Consider the following 19,416-nt stretch of genomic DNA (forward strand, 5'->3'; position numbering starts at 1 on the left):
AAGGATCAAAATGGTAAAACTCACAATATCGCTTTAGAGATAAACGGTATTGTGAGGATACGTGGTTATATTGATTATTGATAAGTTCACATGCTAAATTATTAGAATACATATGAAATAGGTTAATTAATCCTAATCTTGACATGTTTTTTAATCCGTTAAAACTTAAGCTTTTTACTGTTGTTAACTAAATATCATGCAAACAAAACTTTCCATTACTAAAACCTTTTACAAAACCTTACTCAAAGCACATTAAACTGTAGAACGGCAGTAATATCATATCAATTCCCGTAGAAATGATAAAGAAAATAATTACCCTAATTAAAATGTTTCAACACATTTGTCTCAGCAAATTAAGCAATTCCGTGAATCTTTTATCTGCCCACCCACTTTTTGTCTTCAAATTAAACAATTTTAACACCGCAAACAACCATGTTAAACTTGTGCACCCCTTATATAAAGGCACATCCTTATCACTGCATAAAGTATCATAAATATTAACTTTTCATTAAAGAAGATTCTCAAATATCTCAGATCATATATTCTAGTCGGTCATCCATATCCTCATCATGCCACTTCCATATTGTATAATTTTGATAAATTTCATCCTAACATAGGTGATAGAATATTTCTTTCTTTGAAATTTTTCGATATTTCCGCATACAACACAAGGACCATAAAAGAGTCCATTATTGTTGGGAAGATTTTGTACTGCTTATTCAAGGAACTCAAGAACTTTTTTTTCATACACCATACCTTATCAATCATCTTTCATCCAACTACGATCCGTAATAAATTATGAAATTTATATCAAAAGCTTGTAACATTATTTACCAATACAACATTTAACAATACAACAACACAATAAGAGTGAAACAATCTCAATATCACTCAAGCACGACAATATATAACATTTTCTATAACATAAAAACAATATCAATATCACTCAATCACAATAACATATAACATTTAACAACATAAAAACCAAAAACTCAACATGAATTGTGATAAAGGTGATAAAATAGAGAATGTACCATAACTTGAAGAAGAGGAAGCAACCAATAAATTATTTTCGTGTATGCTTCTTGAAGTTTGGACGTTCCACTCCTTGATTTCAAGAAATGAATTAGGATGAATTTTGGAGTTTGGACTCGCTTTGGTCTGTTCATTCGCTATCTATTTCATCTGTTCATTCGCTAGGGCATTTCTTGTGTTACGAAGGAAATAAACTAAACATGTTATGTTTTAATTTTAAAGAAACAAATTTTGCCATAGTTGAAAAGACCAACCGTAGTAAAACATATTAATTTTAGAGAAACACTTTACAACCATTGACAAATACAATCGTGGTGAAACAATTTACAAATTTTACTATAAAACTGAACAAGTGAGTAAGTCATTCTGATTTCAACATGCATATTTCATTCCTTAAAATTCTTTGAGTTAGATTCAACTGGCCCACCATAATCTACTACAACATATAGTACATATATGAAATTCTGAAACTTACAATACAAATGTCAAGACCGATGTCATAACACCACACAATGTCAAGACAAATGTTATGACATCTGCTGACTGACAACACAAATATCTCAAGACTGTAACGAACTACATAATGATAAATAACACAATCAATTGTTAACCCAGTTTGGTGCAACATCACCTACTCCGGGGCTACCAAGTCAGGAAGAAAATCCATTATAATAGTATTATTTCAAAGCCTAAACAGTCTCAGTTTATAACTTTTATCATAATCACTACCCTGCACAACTTCTACTTAGAAATAAACATCTAGATATGAGAAATCTCATCTCACTTCCAATCACTGCAGTGATAAACCTGCTACCACAAATCCGCTATCACAAACCTTGTGACTGAAATCAAAAGAACCCAATAGAAAGCTTAAAAGCTTTAAGACTGAGAATAATAACTTGATAAACAATCAAGTAACAAATAGTCTACCACATTGTATCAAAAGACACGTGGGTGACTTAAAACACAAGAAACTCTCAAACCTACAACTCAAGACTTCCCTTAATTTACAATTGTGAAAGTTATGTTACATTAGGTCTAGGGGTTCTCTTTAAATACTATTCAGCTGTACATGGGCTTCGAAATCTTTACCCAAATATTCCTAGATCCACAAGCTGAGAGCTCCAACAAATTTCTAGAAAATATCTTTAAATCTTGGAGCAAATCTTCAAGTTTCTTAAATTGTATCAACATCCAGATTAAATCCTCTAGACCTGCGTAAATATCTGTAATATATCCAAAAGAAATATCAAAAAATCAAATCAAATCTGTCAAGATTTAAAACAACCTGTACTGATGTTCTGGTTCAGCATGTCACAATACAGTATCTGTCAGAACATCTATCTTCAATGCAACTTTCTCATTCTGTTGTACCAGCTTGATTAAGATGTTATAACATCTTATTCAGCATTTGTCATGAACCATGTTTTAACAAAATTGTTGCCAATCCTAAAATCATGATACTAAAAATATAAAAATGTGATAAATGCCAACTGTAGCGTATACATACACCATTTTCCTTGAGAGGTGTTATATTCTCTAGAGTCTCTTTGATTTTTCTACATTAGAAAGGTTCATATCTTAGGACCTTTTCTTTTATCCCATGCCAATTGACATATTAAAAACCCTTATATGGTTGCTTTAGCGAAAATGACCTCATTCGCCGCCTCCACTCTCTGACTCATTACACATGTTACTAATTGATACATGTGACCTACAGTCATATTAATGACATATCCTGGTTGAAGCAAACAACACCACAATTTTAAATAAGAGGTTTAACGAGAGCTTTAATAATTCAATCATAGTCCTAAAATATCAAGAGTTATGATCATAACTTATTTATCAAAAATCTCGTCACATACCTATACACTGGTAAGATCTTGACCATAACAAATTATTAGGTAAGTAAGTTCTCTATGATTCAACAAGAACAAAGAGAATGAAAGTTAATTTAAGAATTATCTTTGCTCATTTTAATGGATTTCAAAATGAAAAAAATTTAGATATAAATAAAAATATGACAAGTGTATTTAAATATCGTTTAAGAAGAAAAAGTAGGAGAAAATTTTACACGTACGAGAAAATTATACATTTATCATATTTTTATTAAAAAATAGTAAAAATCACACTAAAAAAAAATTATATTTACATTTTCTCTTTTCAAGAATCCGAAAATTTTCAAGTTGAAATTTTATTTTAATTTTTAAAATTAATTTGCTAATTGATTTACCATCTCAACATTATTATTAGCATGTCAACATTCTAACACTCGTTTTGAGTTTCTTTTACTAATATAGTCATAAATTTGAAAATTGACAACGTGGTACATATTTTGGAACTTAAAAAATCAATATGAAAATATGAAAAGGAAAAAAATCTTAAACGACCGTGGAAATAAATAACTTAAATGACTATAAAATTAAAATATATAAAATAAATATGCTGGTCATTTTTATAAGGTAAATTTCAATCTCAAGCTTGTATTAATTCTTGTCAAAAAAAAAAAAACTTGTATTAATTATTTTTCAACAGAAATTGTATATATACTTAATCCTTTCTCACATCACTAATGCAATTTAGAGTTTGAAGATTAATTAACTTACAAAAAGAAAAAGACAAACATACATTTAGGTGGAGACTAATCACAGGAATATAGTTAAGTGAATAGTCAACTACTTAAAATAGGAAAAATATTATAATGCTGGTTTTAAAAATCTAGTACACATCGTTAACAAGTTGAATGCTACAAATAAAAAAAAAATCTATTTTTAATTGTGATTTAATATCTCAATATGAACGTAATATTTCATGGAAGTGGTTTAGAGCAGTTAATATTTCTTCTGCGTTCTGTAATTTTTATATATGGAACATCTTACCTCTAAAGTGTATAAAGAGGTAAATGTTCGTTTTTGTTGTATTTTACTTATTCGTTATTAATTCCATTACCTATTGAATTTATTTTTTTTACATAAATATAAGAAGAGACCAAATTTTTTAAAAGTAATTGTTTATATAATTATTTTTTTAAATAACTCATGATAAATATTATATTTTTATCAACCAAAACATTTAACTATAAATTATTATAGATTAGACGGCCTCTGCTAGTTTATATAAAATTTCAACTATTGTAACTAATATATAATTGAATAGTCGATATTTAATTATAATTTTTTAAAAACTTTTTATATATTAAATTAATGTTATTAGGTGAATTAATAAATAGTTAAAAAAATAATACAAATTTATAGAATTATTAGATGAATTAAATCTTGTTAATCCAACTTATTATTAATTGATAGTTGCTGAGATATTTGATGGCAATAACACAAGTTAGAACATGCAAAATTCTATTATTTTTAAATAAAAAAATTTTGATCATTAAATTACTAGAAAAACTAATTTCTTATATTTGTTGACTTATAAGTTACACCAATATTTAAAAAAATTTAAATTATTAAATTTGTTGCTATTAATAAAATTTTACAAATTTAATATTTAAAGAGAAAGTTATTTAATATTTATGTAAAAATATTTAACAGGTTTTTTTAATCAACAAAAGTTAATGAGTTAAATCTTTATATTGAAACAAATATATAATTTTTTTTATTGATTCAAATATCTCTTATAAAAAATATTATAGAGCATATTAAAAAAAAGAAAAATAATTAAGAGTAAATGGATAAATATGTCATTAATATATTTTAAAATTTGAAGATGATCTTATAAATTCAACAAAAAGACAATAAATTAAAAGACAATCAGACATTGAATTGCGCTGTTATTTTTTTTAGATGGTAAAATCAATTATATTAAAATTACATTTGTTGTCTTCCACTTTATTTGAGAGTTTCGTCCGAAAATAAATTTTTAAAAAAGTATAAAAAAAATATTTGACATGATTTTGTATAGAATTATAAAAGCGTATTTATCATTTCTATCTTTTAATTTTAAAAATACTATAACAAAATAAAACATATATAAAAAATTTATGTAAGTCCTCTAAAATTCTCAAAAGCCTTTCGATACAAATTTTGAATTCCTTAAATTAGAAAATTTTTGGTATTATGAATAAAAACAAACCCTCTAAAACTCTCCCAATCAAAATCCTTCAATTTTTTTCACTCAATAATTTTTTTTCTCAAAATCCTCCCCAGCTTTCCTCTCCAAAACTCTCAAACAGGCCTTTAGGCAAAATAACATTCTTATGCATCCGTTTTTGACACCGATAAAAGATTCACCGTTGTTTCTGGTTTGACCACTTTACTTGAAGTGGTTTGAAGACAATTAATATCGTTAATAGTCTCATATCGGATCATATAGGGTCTATACATGTGTTTGTAAGAGGAGACAATCCTCACCCTACAAGTCAATTTTGTAGGAACGAGTAATGGCCAATCCAAATTAAAATGATATTAATGTCTCAACATGTTATCAGATTTCCACAATTGGATCACCCACAATTTATTTTCATGCTCAAGTTAAGTCTGAGAGGGTGTGTTAAGAATTCCGCTATAAGTGAGAATAATCCCCACATACAAATCGGTTTTGTAGGGATGAATTAGACTAAATTAAAGAAATATTCATAATAAATTATTACAAAATAAAATAAATTTATGATGATTAATATCCCTCCCGTCTTTATATATAACCAGGAGGAAACATTCTTTGTTTCATAAGCCTTCAACCATTTATTTTATTGCACCATAACATAACCAACACATACACATAAAACAATATCAGAGTCTAATGTTGACAACGGTAGAGCATACTTGGTCATCAATGAAACCAATATTGGCTCAGCTATGCATTTCTCCCAACAAACGCAAGGCCAACAAGAAAGTCAACAACGTTTCATCCGATGAAACATGTCTCAATAACATTCACTCAGATTCTTTTCAGCACTTGTTCGAGCTTGGTCTTCCATGTAACGAGTCTCTGGAAGAAAAACTCTCTTGGATTCAATCACAAATCATAGGTAATGATGCAGAGTTTGATTCTCCGTTTGGAAGAAGGAAACTTGTCTATGCAGATCACACAGCTTCTGGTCGCAGTCTTCATTGCATTGAAAACTTCATCACCAAACATGTTCTTCCTTTCTACGGTATTAATATTCATGCATCTCTAGTTAATATAGTAGAAAAAAAATGAATTTGATAGTGTTTATGAAAGTTGTTTTCTGTTATATATATAGGTAATACTCATACTTCTGAGAGTCACGTTGGAAGTAGAACAACAAAAATGCTACATGAAGCAACCGAATATATTAAGAAATGTTTAGGAGGAGGAGAAGACGAAGCACTCATTTTATGCGGTTCGGGCGCAACCGCGGCGATCAAGAGGCTACAAGAAGTGATGGGAATTGCAGTGCCTTCTATTTTGAGGGAGAGGATGTTGAGGTGTCTTCATGAAGAAGAAAGATGGGTGGTTTTTGTAGGACCTTATGAGCATCATTCAAATTTACTTTCATGGAGGCAAAGTTTGGCTGAGGTTGTAGAGATTGGACTTGATGATAAAGGATTGCTTGACATGGAAGCTTTAAAGATGCAACTTGAAGGTTATAAAGATTCTAATAGACCATTGTTGGGATCTTTCTCTGCTTGTAGTAATGTTACCGGAATTTACTCGGATACGCGCGCGATTGCTAGGCTTCTTCATCAATACAACGGATTTGCATGTTTTGATTTTGCAGCAAGGTATGCATACTATGATAGTCTGTCTTGCACGTCCTCAAAGACGGATCCAGATGATAGTTAATTCGATTTATACAATAGTAGGACTTAGTGCGTTGCACCATTTATCTATTTGATAGCATAAATAATAGTTACATTAATTTGTTTGTTTAATTAGTGGTCCTTATGAGGAGATCAAGATGAGATCAGGGAAGGTTGATGGTTATGATGCTGTGTTTATCAGCCCACATAAGTTTCTAGGTGGTCCTGACTCTCCTGGAGTGCTTTTGATGAACAAAGCTTTGTATCATTTAAAATCTTCACCCCCATCTACTTGTGGAGGTGGAACTGTCAATTACGTCAATGGATTCAATGAAAAGGTACTATAATTTTTCTTCTTCTTGGTATGTAAATTCATAATTAGGTGAACTGTGTCTAAAATGGTAATATCAATGTGATAATTGCGTATAGTATTAAATAGATGTGTCACAAATTAAATGGATGTTATTTTATGTCCAAAAAAACTATATAAAATAATAAATAAAATATTACTACTATTATAACTCTGTATTATCACCACAATTGAAATAGTTTGTGTCATTAATATTTTCGATACAAGTCCAATTCATTGTGTCACTCATGGCATCAGAGTTCGTAAAGGATTTCATGCCTTCTGACTATTTCTTTTTTTGACTAGAATATGTCTTCTGACTTGCAACAACTAATAAAATACCGGTAACTTTGATTTTTTGTCACGTAAATTAATACACAAACATAATATAATAAATTGTATTCAGTAAAACAGTATAGCATTTATGATTTATTTAATATTATCATCACAACTGTATTCCAGATTGAACGCTGTATTTTATAAAAAAAAAAACATTTGAATGCAATATGGCTGAAGTGTTTGGCAAGATAAAATAGAATTATATGACATACCAAAATAAATGTAAGTATGAATGCATACTTAAGTGTGTACCAAAAAATTAAACATAATTATGTGTTAAATATATAAGTTGAAATAGGTGCCGACATTGACATATATTTCTTGTGTATTTGGGTTATATACTAAAAAGTCCATTGCATGATTCACATAAGAAAATGTCAACTATTGTTTTTTCTTGATTCCTTCTTTTGCATTGGACTAGGAGTTTAAATAACGAAAGAACGTCGAAAATCAATTTAAAATAAAAAATATGGACACTTGCTAAAAATTTAAGTGATCTGACATAACATTTTTATTTAATTGAATTTATCAAAATCAATAACGATTCTTAGATTAGTATCAATAACGATTCTTAGATTAGTCGATTTCAAGATCAGATGTTAAAATTTTAAATAAAAAGTTATTTATATAGTACAACTTTTTTTTTTTTACATCTGTATTAACGGATATCTTCGATTTCAGGATACATTATACTTGGAGGATATAGAGGAAAGGGAAAACGGAGGCACACCACCAATAATCCAAACAATGAGAGCAGCATTAGCATTTTGTGTGAAAGAATTCATCAACTACAATGAGATTGAAAAGCTTGAACAATTCTACATCAACAAAGCACTTAAAAGACTCATGTCCAACCAAAACATCCATATTCTAGGAAACTTGAACACCAAAAGACAAGCCATATTGTCATTTGTCATTTACTCTACCACCAATTCTAAGAACAAACGAGGTAAGATACTCAATGGCTCTTTCGTCGCAACATTGTTAAACGATCTCTTCGGTATTCAATCTCGAGGTGGATGTGCTTGTGCTGGACCTTATGGTCACAATTTGCTCAACATCAATCAATCTCAATCACTCGCGGTTAGATCGACGATTCAAGAGGGTTATGTCGGGGTGAAACCGGGTTGGACTAGAGTTAGTTTTCCTTATTACATGAAGGAAGAGGACTTTGAGTTCATTTTGACTGCCATAGAGTTTTTATCTATCTATGGACAAAGGTTTCTTCCACTATACAAGTTTGATTTGAAGAATGGAAGCTGGAGAATAAGGAAACATAAACTTGAGACTTTGATCAAGGAGAGTAAATGTTGTTGTAAAGAAAGTAAAGAGACAACAATGAGTGACTATGTTAAAGTAGGCAGTGAGCATAATGTTGGAAGTAAACAAATTGGAGTGTTGAGAAGGAAATCATACATAGCTGCTAAATGTATTGCTAGGCGACTCCCCAAATTTCATTCTCAAAGCATGATGCATCTTGATGTAGATGTAGATGTAGATCCTAGTGTCCTCCATTTTATAATTTAACTATGAGAATTGTTGTATAGAACTCTTATTAGTAGCTACTCTTACTAATTGATAGTGAGCTTAATAATTGTTAGTGATCTTTAGTGTCGTGGCTACTCTTACTAGTTGATAGTGAGCTTAGTAATTGTTAGTGATCTTTAGTGTCATTAACATACTTGTAACATGTAAGTTTTGTGTCTTGTAAAAAAGACTCATTCCATGATAAAGGTTCACTTTCAAGAATATAGTATAAAGATCTTTTTCTTTTTATATTTTCTTCTTCATGTCTATTTTTTAATTTTGTCTGAAGAAAGGCGCCTTCACAAATCCCAAACTAAATTTTTTAGGCAGTTAGAAAATTTTGTGGACCAGCTAAGGAAGATGGAAGATAATTTTTTCGGTGTGAACTTGTAGCCGAAGTTGTGTCTTTTGTTATCCAAGGTATTATAGAGGAGTTGGCCAGATGGGAAGAAAGTTTGGTGAAAACAGAATGAATTCTTCAAAGCCAGCTAACTGTATTAGACTTCCAATATCAGGAAGATCATGATATCAATTCTTTAAAAAAGGATGCTTATCAAGGTGCTTAGTATCAATTGGAATCTCTAGCTCCAAAGCTTCTTGCTATTCGTACTTCCTTACGACTTTTTTTTATCATTTTATGACGTATTATTTTCCCAAATGCTTGCATACATACTTCTATATGTGTGTTTATCACACTAATACCGAAAAAGGACAACCCGGTGAGCCTGTCGGAATTTCGACCAACTCCTTAATTGGTTGTATGCAAAAGGTTCTATCCAAAATACTAGCCAACAGAACAGTGGTGCAAAAGGTGATTTCAGCTTCACAGTCTGCATTTTTAGAAGGAAGACAAATAACAGATAGTATTTTAATTGCAAATGAGATTGTGGATGAGGCGAAAAGGAAAAAATTAGACGCTCTGATGTTCAAAGTAGATTTCGAAAAAGCTTTTGATTCGGTGGATTGGAAATATTTAGATTCCGTAATGGAGAAGATGGGATTTCATGAGAATTGGCGCAAGTGGATTTTCGAATGTTTACAGGCAGCTCGGATCTCGGTCCTCGTAAACGGCAGCCCTACGAAGGAGTTCGGGGTCGGAAGAGGCTTAAGGCAAGGTGACCCTCTTTCGCCATTTCTCTTCTTAATAGTGGCAGAGGGGCTGAACGTATTAATGGCCAAATCGGTCCAACTTAATCACTTTAAAGGATTTCAATTTGGTAGTGACGGAGTGTCGGTTTCCCACCTGCAATATGCCGACGATACGCTGATAGTGGGCAAAAAGAAATGGAAAAATATATGGGCAATCAAGGCAACACTACAACTATTTGAATTGGCATCGGGTTTGAAGATAAATTTCCATAAAAGCCAACTATTTGGGATTAACGTTCAACAATCATGGCTAGAGGAGGCAGCGCTAGTACTAAATTGCAAAGTTGGTAGTCTCCCGTTTTCTTATCTGGGTCTACCGATCGGGAGTAATCCTCGAAGATTAGGAATGTGGAGACCAGTGGTCGACACTGTTAGGAAAAGATTGTTCAAATGGAACAACAAACACTTATCCATTGGTGGAAGAGTAGTTCTCTTGAAGTCAGTCCTGTATGCTATACCAGTCTACTTCCTTTCCTTCTTTAAGGCACCGTCGAGTATCATTCGCAAACTTGAATCTCTCTTCAAAAAGTTCTTGTGGGGTGGGCGGGAGGACACTAGAAAAATTAATTGGGTGCAATGGGATAGAGTGTGTCGGGCCAAAAGTGAGGGGGGGTTGGGTATTAAGAATTTAAAAGCATTTAATTTAGCTCTATTAGGAAAATGGAAGTGGAGATTACTGTCAGATAAAAATAATTCATGGTATAAAGTGCTGGCAAGCAAGTATGGAGAGAGGAATGGTAGAATAATTGGGGATGGGAGTGATGGTTCAATTTGGTGGAAGGATCTACAAAACATAGAAAAAGGAGTTTGGGGTTTTGAACATAATTGGTTGGTGAGTAACCTTAGTAGAAATATAGGAAATGGTGAGGATACCCTTTTGTGGACGGATTCGTGGTGCGATGGCGTATTGCTAAAGGATAAATATCCAGGTTTGTATAATATATGCGAAGAGAAAAACATCCTGATTAGAGACTTGTTACCAATGGAACAGGAGGAAAGGCTACAAAGATTTAAGTGGAGTAGAGAGCTATCACAAGAAGAACTAGCAGTAATAAACGAAATTGGCGAGAAAATCCAGAACATAACACTTGCTTCAGGGAGGAGGGATAGTTGGAATTGGTGTTCAGGGCAATACTCAGTCAAAGAAGCCTATGAGATTCTTATAGCGAGAACTCCTTCTGACGGAGAGACAAATTACTCAGAAGCTTGGAATAGATTCATACCGTTAAAAGTGGCAGTTCTAGTTTGGAGACTTTTCCAAAATAAGATTGCGTCAAAGGATAACTTAGTTAAGAGAGGAGTTCTCAATCAAACCCAATCGGACTGCCCTTATGGTTGCGCGGTTACTGAAAATGCTTCTCATATTTTCTTTGAATGTATTTTCTCTATGCAGGTTTGGGTGTCGGTCCTAAGGTGGCCGAACATTCATACAGCTATGCACAACAATGCTATAGAAAATTATCACCAGTTTAAAGGACTTTGCGGAACGGGCAGAATGCAAGCGGAGAAACTATGTGTAATTTGGTTCGCCTGTATTTGGATATTGTGGAATGGGCGTAATGAGAAAGTATTTAGAGACAGTTCGAGATCAGCTGAGCAAATGAGCGAAGAAATTAAGATTGCAACATGGAAATGGCTGAAGTGCAAAGTGAAAGGCTTTAACTACCCCCTCAATCATTGGATAACCAATCCGACTGCTTGCTTGGGAATCAGATGCTGAACTATCACTGTGTCATATGTATGTCAACTTATATCCACATCAAGAGCGACATCTCTTTGGTTTCGTCTCACTAATTTTGAAGCGCGTCGGTGTTTTGGTGAAATCAACCGGTTCAGGCGAAATTCTGCTTTCGGTTTTGGTCTAGTGCCCATATGCGTCGACTGTTCGTCCGGTTGTAAGCTTCTGTCGTATGCTGTCCAATTTTTCCTTTTTCTGTTATTACTAGCATAGGAAGTTTGGTTCAGCCTCAAAATTTTGGACTCTTAGACCAACTTTAACTATGCTGCTGGAATAATTTGGAGCAACTGTTATAATTGGATGCATAACCACTTAAGCCTGTTGGACTGCATATCTTTTTGGGTGGGATGGGTGTGAATCTCTTGTATTTTTGTTTAGGATTGGTGGGATTGGTTGTACTGATGGTTAAAGCTTTTTGTTTTCTGTGTTTTGTAGACTGGTGTAACAGGCATTACTTATGCCTTTCCTGTTTCTTTTATTGAATAAATTTTGCTCTTTCAAAAAAAAAAAAATACCTTGCCGTATTTAGCATTTTGATTGTCTACGCTTTGTCTTCGTCTGGCGAGATGCGGTCATGCTTCCATATTTGTACTGCGGTACACGTCATAGTGGATCTTTCCTGGCCAAGGGTAGGAGATCCCCGTCCCTTTCCCATAGGTATGACACGGATCGAGGTTGACGTCTCTAGGCTTCACACGTCCGTCTTTTGGATTAATTAGATCTGAAAGGGGGGGGGGAGGGGTTCACTAGTTACACATAAAAACATGTAATTCTTTGACAATGGGGTATTTGAAAGTTGCAGTTAGACATGCAAAGCGCCTTCGATAGCACTCCTGGGAGAATTGGTTGTTGTAGTCGGGCGTGCAAAACGTCACTGTTAGCTCCCCATAACTCTTTTAGGTGCACTTTAGTGCTGAGGGTTATTTATTGTTGTAGTCGGACGTGCAAAGTGTCTCCAACCGCACCCCTAAGCGTTGAATCTTTAGCACCCTGAAAAGGGAAAAATGGACAAACAAAACAAGCAATTAAAAGATAAATAATAGAGAATGATTTTATTTAAACATCCAATAGTTTCATATATAGGAGAGGTTATACAAGCAAAAGAATTGGACTTTACTTTTTAGTTATAATACCGTTTGATTTTGGCGATGTTTCATGTTCTCAATATCTGCTCTCCTTCCAGATTTTCTAACTAATATTCTCCTTGCCCATTGCTTTATTTTACTCTATAAGGTACTTTCCAGTTGCTACTAGCTTGCCATCACGAGCATTCTTGCCCATAATGTCGACTATCCTTGAGACTAAATTACCCGGTTGAAACTCCTCATGCCATATATGGCGATTGTATTTGGCGGTCATAGTTTGCTGGACAATGGCGCTTGTGAAGGTGATCGTCAGTGTTTTCCTTCCAAAGGGTCTACCTCTTCTCTAAGGGTGGTATTATTTGTCATCCTGGAAAAGCGTTTGTTGTTCTCCGTGTAAACTTCGTATGTAAGTCAAGATGGAGTTTCCCTTATTGTAGACTACTGGGTGGTACGGTATGCCCACAGGATGTGCGGAAGTTCATCTTCCTAAATGCCTTTGGCTTCCTCTAGTCTCTTTTTCAATCCTCTAACTAAGATCCGGTTGGAGGTTTCTGCTTGACCATTGGTTTGTGGGTGTTTTATTGACGAGAAGTTTTGCTTCATCCTAATTTCCTCCATTAGCCTCTGAAATATCCTGTCTATGTATTGTGTTCCATTGTATGTCACAATGGATTGGCGAATTCTGAATCATGCCAACACATTTTTCTTGGAAAACTTCAAAATATTTGCTGATGTGATCTTTGCTAAAGCTCTGACTTCGATCCATTTTGTGAAATATCTAACGACTATGATTAAGTATCTGAGTTGGCCTGATGCTGAGGCGAAGGGATCAAAAAGGTTCATTCCCCATTGCATGAAAGGCCATGATGAGGTAAGAACGTGAAGTTCGGTTGATGAAGCATTGATCGCATTTCTTAACATACTTTCAGGCATCTTGGGTCATGGTTGGCTAGAAGTATCCTGCCTTTAGGACCTTTTTGGATAATGCAGCACCTCCCAAGTTTTACCCGACTATTCTATCGTGTAACTCTAAGAGGGCGTAATCGGCCTCTGCCTTTTCTAGGCATTTTAAAATGAGGGTGGAAAGGCCTCTCATATATAGGACTCCTCTGACCATAGTATATCCACTAGCCTTTTTCTTTATGAGTGCGGCCTCTGATTGATTTGAAGGAAGATTCTTGTGTTCGATATATTGTTTGATATGGGTGATCCAAGAAACATAAGTTGGTGCGCTTACAACCATTATGGTTTCTCTCACTTGAACTATGCTTGGCATTTTCTTGGTCTCCTGGATGAACGATTGATTGATTCCAAGGCTCTGTGTGCTGGCTTGTAAGGATAACATGTCGGTCTGGGTGTTTTCCTCATGGGGAACAAGTGATATTTCGAACTCTTTGAAGTTCGCTAACTCTTCCTCAACCAATTTGAGATATCTTTGCAACAATGGGTCCTTGGCTTACATGTCCCCCCGGATTTGAGAGACGACTAATTGAGAACCAGTCTTCAACTTGAGGCACTCCGCCCTTACTTTTTTGATATGTATGATTTCATATGCTTCGTCAACTCTTGTATAAGGTGATGGCAAATAAATTGGTTGTTTTACTCTCCTTTACCTATCAAACATGAAACAATTAAAAAAACTACATTTGCCATCACCTTTAACAACTACAATTTGCTCAAAGTATTTGTGGATAAAAGGCGGCTTCGAAGTTTAATTTAGTTCTTTAATTTAAAAATGTTTATATTGAGTTTTTAACTTTTTAAAACTTATTATGTTAGTTATTTTTATTTAATTAATGATGAATAAATTTAAAAATTAATTATTAAATTTATCGCTGATTAAATAAAAATGAATAATATATTATATTTCAAAGAGTTAAATGACTAATATAAACATTTTTTAAATTAAAAAAATAAAATAAATAAGCTAACTTACTAGAATGACTTATATTTGAAAAGTGACTATTTTAATATCTCCAATAACTTATATTTTATTAATTGTGATAACTCATGATAAAATATGACTTAACTTCTGTCTAAGATGTGACACAATATTTAATTATCAAGTTTTTTTTCTAATTTAAAAATTGTCTTTTGGAAGTTTTATACTAAATGATTTAACCTTTTTATTTTAATTAAAAACTTGTCACTCATATATGCATGGAAAGAAATATTTGTGCAAATGGAATTGCCATTGCGACTGTTGGTTAAAATGATTTTATTTTGTGGGATAATTTACTAAATTGTATTGGACAATAGTTCTTTAGAAACATATATGAACTTCTTCTTTCAAATTTTATTAAGTTTTTTGTTTCTTATATAATGTACTTTTTTTCCTATGTAGTGTTCTATCCTATAGGTGTTTTTTTATAAGGTGTTTAGCCAACAATTTTTTTGTATTTATTTCTTCTTTGAATTTAGGTTTAGGCCTCCCATTGTTTTTTAATTTCTAATATAAATAATTATGTTTATTTATTTTATAAAAAATATTTTTTATTTTTATTTTTTTTATTTTTTATTTTAATTTATAAATAAATTTTAAAAATTAAATAATTAAATTATTAAAAGTAATTATATGCATGGTCTTACCAACTATAGGCCCCTTTATTCTAGCTTTAAATTTTTTATTTTATTTTTAAGAATTATTTTTATAAAAACATCTTTGAAAGTATATAAAAAAAGTATATTCATTTTTATAATTGAAAAATTAATTTTGACATCCTATAACATAAATATATATTATTAAAGATTAAAACATAGTCAAAATCATAACTTTTTCAAAATGATGTATTTCAAAAAAAGAATTATGAAAAACTAATTTTTAATATAAGTGATTTTTTGAGATTTTAATATAAAAAATAATTATAACAATCTGCTAAAATATCTAAAGTAACATTTTAAAGATAATTGTTTAAATCAATTTTTAATTTAAAGTTTTTTTGTATATATATATATATATATATATATATATATATATATATATATATATATATATATTTCATTTTAAAAAAATTAAACAAGTGGGCATGTATGCTATTAAAAAATCACTTACAACATGTAACATATATAAACTTCAGTAAAAAGGGTAAATTAAAATTTGTAATAAAAAATTATAGAACCAAAGTTTAAAAAATAACTAAAACTGAAAAAGTTGATACATTGAAACAGTTCAAAAATATATTTAATCTTATTATATTACATGTAATGGCTAATGGGTGTGCTGTGAACTGGAAGACAAAAATAAAATATATTAAACATTCATTCCGGTTGAAAGAAAAGCATATAATAATGAGTCAAAAAGGAAAAAAGAAATGCATAGTTAAAGTTCAAATACAATGTTACGAATGCTACCTGAATTCGAAATATACGTAATAAAATAGTGCCAACAGGTTTTGTTCAGTTTCAGCCCATAATATAAAATCCCCCTGAAAATCATAAACTCTATGTCTCTATCAAACTATATAATATATTTTATATTCTCTTATATATAAACCATTCTGAGTATATGTTTCATCACAATAAAAATATCATACATTACTGTATTCAATTCTTGTTTATGGAGCTAGAACAACCATTGTTACCAAAAGCCATAGCTATATTATCTCAAAATGGAGATTCGGAACCCTTATCCAAAATAAGCAATATATCAGAAACATCTAATGATTTTTGCTACCACCCTGAGTCATTTAAGAAGTTGGTGGAAATGGACTTGCCTTGCAATGAATCTGTCGAAGAAAAACTGCGTTGGTTGCGGTCTCAAATCATAGGTAATGATGCAGAATTTGATTCTTCGTTTGGAAGACGGAAACTTGTCTATGCAGATCATACTGCTTCTGGTCGGAGTCTTCATCACAATGAAAATTTCATCATCAATCATCTTCTGCCTTTCTATGGTATGTCACTTCATAATTTACAACACATTATGAAAAATATTGTAATATTTACTTCTTGTTATTCCAACACAGGTAATACGCATACTTGTGACAGCTATGTGGGAAGCCGGACGACGAAAATGCTACACGAAGCAACTGAGTATATTAAGAAATGCTTAGGTGGTGGAGAAGGTGATGCAATCATCTTCTGTGGTTCAGGAACAACTTCAGCCATCAAGAGGCTACAAGAAGTGATGGGAATTGCCATACCTTCTATTTTGAGAGAAAGAATGATGATGTGTCTTAGAGAAGAAGAAAGATGGGTGGTTTTTGTTGGACCTCATGAGCATCACTCAAATTTACTTTCATGGAGGCAGAGTTTGGCTGAGGTTGTAGAGATTGGACTTGATGATCAAGGATTGCTTGACATGGAAGCTCTTAAGATACAGCTTGAAGCTTATAAAGACTCTAATAGACCATTGTTGGGATCTTTCTCTGCTAGTAGTAATGTTACTGGAATTTACTCGGATACGCGAGCAATTGCTAGGCTTCTTCATCAATATAATGGATTTGCATGCTTTGATTTTGCAGCAAGGTATACATAGTTGATTATATTTGTTGTTTGGGACATTTTGTATGTTGGAATGTTTGATGAGATGTGTTTGTTTTTGCTTAGTGGTCCGTATGTGGAGATCGACATGAGATCCGGGAAAATTGATGGATATGATGCTGTGTTCATCAGTCCACATAAGTTTCTTGGTGGTCCAGACTCTCCTGGAGTGCTTTTGATGAACAAGGCTTTGTATCAGCTTAGATCTGCACCTCCATCTACTTGTGGAGGTGGAACTGTCACTTATGTTAATGGCTTCAATGAAAAGGTAAATCTCGTTTCTCATATTTGAATTTTCGGAAAATCATATGCCAAATTATGTGCGAAGGAATAGAACATCGTTTATTAACACTTTGTAAAGAACCTACACAGACACTAGTAATATTCAAGGAAACTTTTTGAATCATATCATGTGTGTGATCAATGTAGGACACATTATACATGGAGAACATAGAAGAAAGGGAAAATGGGGGCACGCCTCCAATAATCCAGACAGTGAGAGCAGCTTTGGCATTTTGGGTGAAAGAATACATTGGCTACAAAGAGATTGAAAAAAGAGAAGAACTATACATTAATAAGGCAATTAAGAGACTTGTATCAAACCCCAACATTAAGATTTTGGGAAACTTGCACGTCAAGCGACAAGCTATACTGTCATTTCTCATCTATTCAACCACCAATTCTCCCTTATCAATAGATAGCAGTTTTCAAGAACAAGAAAAGGAACTTAATCTATGGAAAGAAATGGGGAATCAAAGAGGTAAACCACTTCATGGCCCTTTTGTTGCAGCATTGCTTAACGACATTTTTGGTATTCAAGCTCGAGGTGGTTGTGCTTGTGCTGGACCTTATGGACATGAATTACTCAACATCGATAAATCTCAATCACTTGCTATTAGATCAGCAGTTCAACAGGGCTATATTGGAGTGAAACCTGGTTGGACAAGAGTTAGTTTTCCTTATTACATGAGTGAAGAGGATTTTGAGTACATTCTAAGTGCAATAGAGTTTTTAGCTTTATATGGCCAAAGATTCTTTCCTCTATACACCTTCAATTTGAGGAATGGAAGCTGGAGAATGAAGACAGAAAGTTTTGAGGCATTAAACAAGGAAGAGAAATGCAACATTCCTAATCATTTTTTTAGAAACAATCTAGAGGAAGTTAATAAAAGTGTTGTTGAAGTTAAACAACAAGATGTAGTTGTGAGAAGGAACCAATCTTATTTTGAAGTGGCCAAATATATTGCTAAGAGCCTCCCTAAATTCCCTCCTCAGGGTATATTGCAAGGAGACATTGATTCTGATACCCTCTACTACAGGGTTTGAATTTTGAATGTGTTGTCAATACTTAATACCAAACATTATTTATGAATATATTCAATATTATAACTTTTTACACCTATGAAGGAAGGTAATAATTGTTGTTACTTTTTTTTTACAATAATTTTCATTTTGCTTGTAATATCTTAACTATTCATTATTTATTGTAAATATATTTTTCTCTCTATTATAAATTTTAGGGGTAATTTTAACAAAAGCATTATTACTTTGAATTTTGAAAATAACAATTATAAAGAAACATAATTTTTTTTTTTAAAAGTGACTGTTAAAAAGGAACGGAGTAATAGAAGTTAAGTCTTTATGAATTTAACTGAGATGCACTGTATAAAGATATGTTCACTGTCAGTCAATCATAATCGTTAAAGTATTTAATTTTTTTAATCACATTTAAATTACCGCTTATAAATGGTTGTGATGCATTAATATCATAAAACTTTTACACTAAAAATGCATACCAATTAATCTCAATATTTATTTATTGACACCCATAGTAATAATTGGATTTAAGATGTGTAGATCTAAGTTTGGACTAGAAATTTTCTTATGTGACAATGATTTATCACTAAATCTGATTTAGTTAATTAATTAATTTTTTCATTAAAATAAAAAAATTATTGGTCATTCCATCACTTTAAAATATAGTGAGTAGAGTTT

The 19,416-nt window shown here is 32.2% G+C and overlaps 2 protein-coding genes across 2 annotated transcripts; both read left to right on the plus strand.

Moving 5' to 3' along the window:
• The first annotated feature begins 5,710 nt into the window (after positions 1-5,710).
• On the plus strand, positions 5,711-9,216 carry LOC131607611 (uncharacterized). Its single transcript, XM_058879590.1, has 4 exons — positions 5,711-6,142; positions 6,233-6,734; positions 6,889-7,090; positions 8,122-9,216. Exons 1-4 carry the CDS (start codon positions 5,788-5,790, stop codon positions 8,965-8,967), a joined length of 1,905 nt encoding a protein of 634 aa, XP_058735573.1. The 5' UTR covers positions 5,711-5,787; the 3' UTR covers positions 8,968-9,216.
• A 7,230-nt stretch (positions 9,217-16,446) lies between these two features.
• On the plus strand, positions 16,447-18,823 carry LOC131602852 (uncharacterized). Its single transcript, XM_058875071.1, has 4 exons — positions 16,447-16,832; positions 16,905-17,406; positions 17,488-17,689; positions 17,851-18,823. Exons 1-4 carry the CDS (start codon positions 16,496-16,498, stop codon positions 18,745-18,747), a joined length of 1,938 nt encoding a protein of 645 aa, XP_058731054.1. The 5' UTR covers positions 16,447-16,495; the 3' UTR covers positions 18,748-18,823.
• The last annotated feature ends 593 nt before the right edge of the window (positions 18,824-19,416 follow it).

Source organism: Vicia villosa, linkage group LG5 (genome assembly GCF_029867415.1).
Source record: "Vicia villosa cultivar HV-30 ecotype Madison, WI linkage group LG5, Vvil1.0, whole genome shotgun sequence".
Classification (NCBI taxonomy): domain Eukaryota; kingdom Viridiplantae; phylum Streptophyta; class Magnoliopsida; order Fabales; family Fabaceae; genus Vicia; species Vicia villosa.